General features: G+C 39.2%; 1 protein-coding gene across 1 annotated transcript; it reads left to right on the forward strand.

Annotated features, from left to right (window-relative positions):
- The first annotated feature begins 3,065 nt into the window (after window positions 1-3,065).
- Window positions 3,066-3,958, forward strand: LOC133829131 (dirigent protein 23-like). The gene has a single exon (XM_062259037.1). It carries the CDS (start codon window positions 3,194-3,196, stop codon window positions 3,731-3,733), a length of 540 nt encoding a protein of 179 aa, XP_062115021.1. The 5' UTR covers window positions 3,066-3,193; the 3' UTR covers window positions 3,734-3,958.
- The last annotated feature ends 6,485 nt before the right edge of the window (window positions 3,959-10,443 follow it).

The raw sequence follows: 10,443 nt of genomic DNA on the forward strand, positions 1-10,443 counted from the left end.
CTTTGGTTCCCAGTATTTCTGCGTCCTTGATCATACATACTGACTGATCTGGTGTCCCATAAGTCGTCGCTGGCGAGGCTCGCCGCATGATTGTTTCGAGATGGATTCCTTTCAGGCTGCCTCGTCTCTACAGTACGAGATCGAGACATTTGGCTTCTCGTAGGCTGGGTGCCTCTCCGTTCTCTAGCAGCTTCTCCATTCCCCTGCTTCCATCCAGCCCGCCTTTCCCTATCACCCTGAGTCGGTTGCGTGTTTCTCCAAGGCAGTGTGGGCTATCTTATTGGCGATGGAGGGAACCGTATGGGTGATGGTGGCTGCCACCCATTTTGGGGTCTGGATGGTCCCAAGTTCGCTTGTGTCAGCTCGGTAACATTCTGTGTGTTACCAGGATTCTGAGTTCGAGCCTCTGTAGGGGCTCGGTTATTCCTAGTTTCAACTGGTAACTCTACAGTTGAGTTAATCGGAGCTCTAGCCCGGGTGTTTCTTCGGGGCCTCGAGGGAGCGGGTTGTTCTGCCGGTGGCGGAGGTTGCTCTGTTCTTCTTATGGCAGCGTTTTTGCGAGGTCGCCCACGAGGCCTGCGGGGAGGAACATGAACGTCCAGTGGAGGTGGGGCTTGGACCTCAGGCGGAGGTTAGGGCTGAGCCGCCTGCGCTTCTGCAGCTAATCTAGCCAGCTCCTCGTTACGCTTCTTGGCCTCAGCCAGCTGTTTTATTAACTGTCGGTTTTCGAGTTCCACAATGGGGACATACCACTCAGGATTATAATACATGTCCTCGTCGTCCCTGGGAGCCGGAGGTCCTCGAGAATCGGAGGACTCACTTCTCTCTTCTGGTTCTTGATTCGTCATCGGCTGTTTCCCAGGACGGCGTGGATAGTTTTCTTCAGGAATATTCTGATCATTTGCAGCCATAACTAATCAGGGATTGTACTGCTTAAGAGTCTCAATGAAAGTACCAAACTGTTGACGCCGTTTTTCGTCAACTTAAAATATAGAGCAATTAAAAAATAGGAACTATGGCGCAGATGAATAATATGGTAGAACAACAAGAGTTTTATGTGGTTCAGCAGTTAATTCTGCCTAGTCCACGAGTCAATTTTTTAAGACTTAGAGTTTTCTAGAAATCCTTCAGAGATGAATTCTCTAGAGTTTCTCTCAAGATAGCAAAAGATCCCTCCTTTACAAGTGTTTGTGACCTCTCTATTTATAGAGAGTTTTCAGAGTTCATTCCCACATATTTCGGGAAGATACTCCTGCTTATTAATTGAAATAATGATATTAAATGCTATAACTCCTAAATACAAGGAAACGTCCCCTGAAGACCAGGAAAACGGATAACAGACTTGTTAATATCCCTTTAATGTCGGGACGTTACAACAATAAATATCTTTAAATGTACAAAGCGTGTTACATCAGATGATTCATCAAATCTCAGTCAAGGTTTACAGACAAGTTATGAATTGGCCATCTTATTCCAGGACCTGCTCGGAGCAGATAGATTCTATCGAGGCTGTCACGATTCGAGCCTGCACTCTTTAAGCTCGGACTATTCGATCTGAAGGCACTCGGTAATGGATGTATCCCGATGCTATGCCTTTCGAGCCTGGAAAGAATCTCGAGGTTACATGTCTTCAAGATTGCCATCTTGCCTCGGAGGTTTGACCTTAAACATGTGTTTTATATATCTCGAGCTCATACTTGACGAGTCTAGTTTTCGAGGTCATAATTTCTGGTCTCGAAAACTGGGTGTAACAATAAGTGTGTAGATAACAGAAATTTTTGGTTTTAACAGTTTTTTATTTTTTTAATGTTAACTTTAATGGAATATTCTTATATTTAACAGAATATTCTTATATTTAACGGTAGTATGTAAACACTTAAACTTGAATAAAATAAAATAAATAATTAACAAAAATTAAAATATGGTATTTTTTGAGATATTTTACAATGATAATTATTTAAAAATAATAAATAATTAAACAAATTAAAATATGATATTTTAAAGACATTTTACAATGATAATTATTTTAAAATAATAAATAATTAAATAAATTAAAATATTATATTTTTGAGATATTTTACAATGATAAATATTTAAAATTAATAAAATCATACGTTTTATAACTTAAATAAATTTAATTAAACTAAAAGTCACTTATTAGAATAATATCATAGTAAAACATATAATATAATCTACTGTGAATTAGAAACAAATTGCTTTTTTTTTTCTAAAAAAAACTAGCAAGAAACTTAAATTTAAAATCCAAATATAATATTTAATATTACATTAAATATATAGTATATAATCTCTTGTTGTTACTCCCAAATTCAAGAACTAAAAGAAACATAAACTTAAACAAAAATAAATAAATTATTTAATTAAAATAAGATATTTTAAAATTTACATAACATTAATATAAATTTAATAAAAATAATTAGTAAATTCTATAAATAAAACTAAACAAACTTGAATATTAGATATTGTACAATTACGTTATTTGTATATAGTATATATATAAGTTTAAAGCATAATGGTTGAGCTATGATTTCCGCAACCGATATTTAGAAATTTCTGAAAATTGATATAATGAGTGCTTTTACTATAATAATGTTTATTTTCATATTAAAATAATTGGATTCTAATTTATACACGTACTCCTCATGTATAGTATTTTAGAAAGATAGAGAACGGTTGCTTAAACTTCAAACAAGTAAGATTAGTCAATCGTAATAGAATAATTGGTTGACTTGCTGACATGAGTCCGGTCTCTGTCTAGTTAGACACTATTCATTACAAAAGTCTTAATTTGAATTGTCCAAGAGCAATAAAAGCCACAAAACTCACGGCTTATTAATTATTTTGATTGATTGTTTTGGAGGAAAACGAAACCAAAATTGTTAAAACTTGAACGTTCAAGGCAAAAAAATCAAATATATATTCAAAGCGTCTCTAACAATAATCAAGAATATTTTCCTTCCAAACAAGCTGCTTTAATAGAAATTTAGCCACATATATTAATCATCGGCGTGTCTTTTGGGAAACAAATTTTCTTTTCCACAACTTGGAAAATATACCAAAAAAAAAAAACTTGGATCCAGTCAACTTTTTAACCAAATTTCCACGCTGTGTGTGTATATATATTATGATCATTTAAGCTTTAAATTAAGGTGTGCCCACATAAATATTTTGAGAGATGTCATCCATGGCTAACTTTTTTATTACATTTGTAGCAGCTGTATGGGTCTGTACCACAGAGGCTGCCAAACCCAATCTTACAAACATCCAATTCTACATGCACGACGTCGTTGGTGGTCCAAACGCAACAGCAGTCCAAGTTGCTAGTCGATTAACCAATTATACAGGTTCCGACCCGATTGCAACCATGTTGGGGTCGATTTATGTTATGGATAATCCACTTACAGCCACACCGGAGCCAAACTCGACGCTGGTTGGGCGAGCCCAAGGGATGTACGTCATTTCATCGCAGCACAACGAGTTCAGCCTACATATGACGTTGACGTATGTGTTGGCTGCCGATGGACCTTATAACCGGAGCACGTTCAGCGTGGTGGGGCGTAATCCGGTGATGAACGACGTTAGGGAGATGCCCGTGGTAGGAGGCACCGGAATGTTTAGGTTGGCTCGTGGATATTGCTTTGCTAAAACTCATTCCACAGATCAAATGGACGCAATTATTGGCTATAATGTTACTTTGTTGCACGAGCAAAGCTAATAAGCCATGTTATCAGAAAAATAAAAGCTCATTTAATTATACACAGATATATATATATAGTTATTGTATTAAATTTAGATTGTATTGAGTATGGTATTAGTAAAATAAAATATCATTTTGATTATAGGAATATATGTCCCAGATGTGGAGATTAGGGAGAGAAAGAACACTTGAAAACAGAAAGAAGAAAAAAATTACATATAAAAGGAGGCATCTTGCTCTTCATTTGTCTTTTTATGATTTGATTTCTAAATATTGTTTTGGAAAGAGGAAAATACTGCTTTAGTACTTGCGTTTTAACTAAATACCAGGGCTTTGCAGTAAAATAGCCCCAATTTGTGTCAAAGATTAAAAAATGTCCATGTTGTAAAGTTTTTAGCAAGATGGTCTAAATGGTTGTATATGATTAATAGAGAATTCTACGATGGGAGCCCTAACAGATTTCGAATAATTTATGTTACTAAAAACAAAGTTCAAAATAATTTGTTGCAAGTATATAAAAAAAAAAATAATAAGCACGCGTATAAATAATAGTTTGAACTCTATTTTTGATACTATAAATTATTTAAAATTTCTTAAAAATTGTTGAGATGTTTGATATAACTACAATGCACACCATCATATAAAAAAATTGTATTATAATTTTTCCATATTCCAAAAATAGAAAGCAATGGTGACATACATGATTAACTATCGAAACCAATGGCGATAGTTATTAACTGTCGGCATTGGTCCCTATACCTAAAGTTTTTAACTATCGGCGTAGAGTCACACTGAACAATTACGACACTCAACTCCTATTCAGGAAAACCTATTTTTATAGTAGTGTATATAATTGCCCTATGATTATTAATTGACAAAGATACTCCTATTCTCTTTGTTTCACTAACTTTATTTTTTTACTTTCACAATGCTTTCTCCCTTCATTTATAATTATTAGTGAAAATAATTTCTTTAATGATTTTTTTATGTTTTGATACATTTATGTGAGAAATTTAGTATATAAAATTCATATATAATTGATCAAATTCTATTGCTTTAAGTAATTAGTATAATTATTAGTTAATATATAATACCATTATACAACTTTAAACTATTTTTTTTTCCTAAAATAGAGAATTTATGATCAATTTTTTCATAAAAAAATACTAAAAATTATTATCAACTCATAAATACCTTAACACAACAAACTAACACATCATATTAAAAAAAATCTAATAAAAATAAATTGATATACCATATATATCATGTTATATACACTCAATTTTTATATATATATATATATATTTTAAAATTGATACTAAATAGTTTGTAAAGAAAAAACATATATTAAATATTATAACAAAAAATATATTTAATATCAATCATATCTTAACATATATATATATAGGGGCCGACTACGGTGCAGCCACTTTTTGTTTTTGAATTATTTTCAACACCTCAATAATTTTACTTTTATTTTTTTTATATGATGGTGTACATTGTAGTCATTTAAAATATCTTGCAAATTTAAAAAAAAAAAAAATTTACAATTCATACAGCTTGTTGCACACATGCTTATTTTTTTTTTGTATACGCATGTAAACTATTTATAAATGACTATGTTATCCCAAAAAATTGGAGATCAATGACGTGGCAATAAATGTGACAAGTGGCAGTGCATGGTCAGTAAAAGACATATTAATAGTCAATAAATACATTGACTCCTCAGAGTTGTGATAAAGTGACCCGGTAGACTGACGAAGAATTTGGACTGCTTGAAAGATGTTATAACCAAGCCAAGTGCATCCTAGGAGAGCTAAGGAAATTGCATCCTAGGAGAGCTAAGGAGAGTGCATCCTAGGAGAACTAAGGAGAGTGCATCCTAGGAGATCCCAAGGATGTGGTCCGAGGAGAACCCAAGAGAGTGGTCCTAAGAGACCCCAAGAGAGTGGTCCTAGGAGACCCCAAGGGACACTGTGGTCCTAGGAGACCCCAAGAGAGTGGTCCTAGGAGACCCCAAGGATGTGGTCTGAGGAGAGCCCAAGAATTTGGTCTTTATGCGTATGTCCAACAAGTTCATGGTTGTCCAAATAAAGAAATGGCATGTTAGAGGAGAGTGCCATATTAGAGGAGAGGAGTGCATGTCCTACCACCATGCACATATCCGACCAGCAAATGTTTGTCCTACCACCATGCACATGTCCGACCAGCACTTGCATGAGTGGTCAGTAGGAGAGGTGGATCAACTAGCTAGAGGAGGACTAAGTCAAGATTCCCAGAAATAGCTTCAACAAGATACGCGGGAATCTCTCATTCTTCCCACAAATGGGGGGTTTTGTTACATTTTGAATGTTTTTTGTAATTTAAATGTAATAAATATAATAAAATATCCCGATTATAGGGGATATCAGATGTATGACCCTAAGCCTATAAATAGAGGGCTTATGGGATTAGAGAGGGCTTCTTCTGCTTCTTCTTTCTAGAGAGAGAAAATTTGGGTCTGAGTATTCTAGAGAGAGAAAGTGTTGGTATTTGAAAAGATTCTTGTATTTTTGCAATCTGTACTGAAGAAACTGAGTTGGCTCAGTCCATCTGATCTTGAGTACAGATCTATAATCACAACTCTAAGTGGATTAGGCTATTACCGATTGATCGGGGCTGAACCACTATAAAATCTTCTGTGTTATTTATTTTTCTTGATTAAACTGTCTGAGTCGTTTAAATTCTCTTGAAGGTTCATCGTTTTTGACGTTCTCACGTCGTTGGCTAAAAACACAGTCAACATTTTGGTGCTTTCATTGACAGCCTGAAGAGAAGAACAGACGGTCCCTGAAGCAATATGGCGCCTAAGAACACCAATGCAGTCTCCAAGAAGACAGGCTCCTCTAAAGAGCCTGCTAGATCAGAAGGTCCTTGCCCACAAGACCATGAGAATGAGCCTAGAGTCATGCTGGAGGACGTGACTCCAGGAGTTGAAGAGCTCCAAGAGGCCATGGGGGCCTTCCAGGAGGAGATGGCACAATTCCACGCCAGGCAGGAGGCATTTGCTGAAGAGATGGCCAGGCAGAGAGCTGCGTTAGAGCAGCAAAGACGCGATATGGAGGCCAGGAGTGAGGAGCTCAGACAACAACAAGAGGAGGTCAACCAGAGACATCGTGAAGCAGCGCTTGCTTTAGAGGCAGCTACCCAGTTGGCCCAAGCCAATGCCCAAGCTGCAGCACGAGGAGGACCCCCTCCAGGAGCAAGGACCACAGAAGCTGGTGGTAAGAACAATGATAGACCAAGGAGGGGTGGTAATAACCCACCTGGTGAGGGATATGGAGTCCGATCGCACACTGCCTCAACACAAAGGGAGCACTCTAGGACCCCCTCCAGGAGCCACCGATCAGAAACTTCAAGATCTGGAAGTCATCGATCGGGTAGTAAGAAGACTCCACCTGGGCAGGAGCAAAATAAAGCTCCTAGAGAGAAGAGGACCTCACAGTTCAAAGATGGGCATGGTCGTGATGAGGCTGATAGTCATCCCACCGACCAGTCAAAGGAAAAGGAGGACCACAACCCACAAAGAGGAGAAAACTGCCCAGAGCGCGCCGAGAAGCCTCCACTGCACCCCGACCAGCAACGTAGCAGGAGAGAGGAAGTCCCGCGTAGTAAGCCCTCTGGGAAATCGAAGAGTACGGTGTTCGATCGGGTAGGAGCGCATGCTTCTCAGAAGGATCTAAGGGATGTTATCACCAACAAGAGGAGGACCGTCCCGGTCGAAGGGCAAAATATGGACCGCCCTGCCAGTCAAGTAGAAATACTTGACGGTGGCGTGCCAGATGGTAATGCCCGACCAGGCGGTCAAGATCTTGGAACCTCATCAGTTGCACCAGCCATCCAACCCCAGCTTAACATGCTAGCAGCTGCAGTGCAAGGTTTGTCGAAACGACCTTCCGAGATAGATGCAATCGACCACCGGAGTGGCAGCCCATTCTGTGCTCGAATTAGAGCAGCCCAACCACCAGCAAAGTACAAAGCACCGGTACTGCCAATTTATACAGAAAAGGCAGACCCGATAAGGCACGTAGGGAAGTTTGAGGACCAGATGGAACTGCTCGGAGTGAGTGATGACTATCGGTGTAGAGTCTTCCCCACCACCTTGACGGACACTGCCGAGGAGTGGTATTGGAAGTTTAAGCCAAACTCCATTACCTCTTGGGAGGCATTCAGAAAGGAGTTTTGTAGACAATTCAGCACTGCCCGGACTCCACCAGTTTATGCCAATGACTTGGCAGATATCAAACAAGGAAAAGATGAGTCTCTAAAGAACTATATACAGAGATTCATGAGAGAAGCCAATAGAGCAACTGCTGTAGGAGACGAGGGGAAGATGGTTGCCATATCTGCTGGGATAATTTATCAGAGTCCTCTATGGGACAGCATCCATCGCCATCCAATCTCAACACTTCAACAATTTCTTGACCGGGCGGACAAATATATGAAATTGGATGATGCAATAGAGAAAGGGGAGAATGGCATAAACAATCCGGGCAGATCAACTGACTCTCCTAGTAATGGTGGAAAGAAGCGTGGAAATAATGGGTCTGACCACCATGAGGAAAAAAAAAGCAAAGTTGAGTTCAAGTGAAAAACCAACCAAGTATGAGACTCAATTCACTAACTACACCACTCTCTCAACCAGCCGAGTAGAGATATATCTTGCTAGTCATGAAGAGGTTCCCTACAAGAAGCCTCCACCCATCAGGAGAGAGATGAGGAAGAGAGACATGAACAAGTTTTGTCGCTTCCATGAAGATTATGGTCACGACACGAATGAATGCAACCACCTCAAGGACGAGATAGAATTTCTTCTCCGGTCAGGCAAGTTGAGGAAGTACCGAGCAGAGACACCCCAAGGAGAAGGAAGTAGCAGCAACTCTGGTCTCAAGCGACAAAGATCTCCACCCTTGCAGCCTGGACCTGTGGACTTTACCTTAGACACTATATGTAGAGGTCCACACTTGGCTGAGGAGAGCAACGAAGCAAAGGAGAAGTATGCTGAGCAGGAGTGCTAGGATCAGGAATCACTGGAGTGGCGTGCACATGGAGCACCGAAGGATATATTATTTTTAAATACCGCTTTCAGAGTGGTAGCTTGATTTCGAGTTTTTAGACTTGTTATTTAAGTTTGGTGTATGAGCTGGTTATTTGCTAACCAGTCATTTTATTTTTGAACAATTTTGGTTGTTTAAGACTCGTTGTTAGACATGTTTTGTCCTTTTTAATTTACGAGTAATAAAAGAGACTACGCGCAGCGTGGTCGATTCTTGCTACAAATATGCATGTGTGTTAGTTATCCGAGCAGTGTTCAACTGGTCGGTAAAATCGAGCAGTGTTCAACTGGTCGATATGTTCAAGCAGTGTCAAATTGCTTGAGTATTTTCCATATATTCTATGTGTTTCACGAGCAATTAACTGCTCGAACAGATTCAGTCAGGTAGCAAGTGACTAAGGATCTTTCAACCCTCAATCACCTGGGGGGCACATGGGGTATACTGGTATATAATTTAACACAGGCAATAAGAGCACGAGTTAATATATCTGTTTTTAGGCTGACTTGTAAATTTTCGAAGTCCAAAAAGGCCATTAAGCTAACTTGTTTTACAAAGCTTGAGTAACTTGGAATTTATTTCTAAAAAAATTTCAAGTTAGGAGCAGATATTCGTGTGACCATAAACATCATGCTCATAAAATGCTAGAGCAATAAGAGTGTGAGAAAGTATACTTAGCATGGACTTATGAAATGTCTAGAATTTCTAAGTTAGAAAACTAAGTACTCATGCGAAAATATAAGGCATACACCAGAGTGACTTTACTATTCACAAAAAACTTATAACTTTTTAAGTCTAGAGGAGACTTAGAATGTTTTAAGTTAACAAAGAGAAGTAAAGTATAAATGCCAACAGCTACAAGTTTAGCTGATCAGGTGCAAAGTTTTCTTGCTCAGGAGAGCAGATACAACTTCCTTGGTCGGCTAAGCATGTATCATCGATCAACTTCCCTGGAGTGAATCAAACAAATGCATGCAAAATAAATGCTACATAGTGAAAAGTTGTCTTTGAGAGGAGAAGACAAGTTTTCACCAAGATTGATTGAGAGAAATCAATCTCTCAAAATAATTATGGGAGGTTCGAACAAGATGCTTTGATGGTTTTTCCTAAAAGTGCCTAAGAGTGCCCAAGCAAATGCATAAAAAATGTGGTATCGAGCATACAACTTGAGATGGCCGATCGGATGCATGTTGATCCGAGGAGCATCTCGCCTATGTCCAAGGATCTAGGCCCAGAAATTTTGTGCCTAAGGTGCTACATCCGACCAAGAGGAGTCCATGTGGTGTGGCTCGGACCTTGATCCGAAGAGCCCCATGAAGTGTGGCTCAGACTTTGGTCTGAGGAAGAAGCCTCATGTAGTCCGGTCGGACTATGATCCGAAGAGAAGTTTCTTGAGGTGTGGCTCGGACCTTGATCCGAGTAGATGGCCCTTACCTGAGGAGATGCGTGCCTTGGTCCAAGGAGTAGCCCCTAGTGGTGTGATCGGACCTTAGTCCGAGGAGCCCCAAATGGTATGAGCGGACCTTAGTCCGAAGAGCCCCAAGTGCTTGGCTCGGACCCTAGTCCGAGGAGAGGCCAAGTGCTTGGCTTGGACCCTAGTCCGAGGAGATGCCCCAAGTGCTTGGCTCGGACCTT

This window comes from Humulus lupulus, chromosome 4 (assembly GCF_963169125.1).
Source record: "Humulus lupulus chromosome 4, drHumLupu1.1, whole genome shotgun sequence".
NCBI classification, from domain to species: Eukaryota; Viridiplantae; Streptophyta; class Magnoliopsida; order Rosales; family Cannabaceae; genus Humulus; species Humulus lupulus.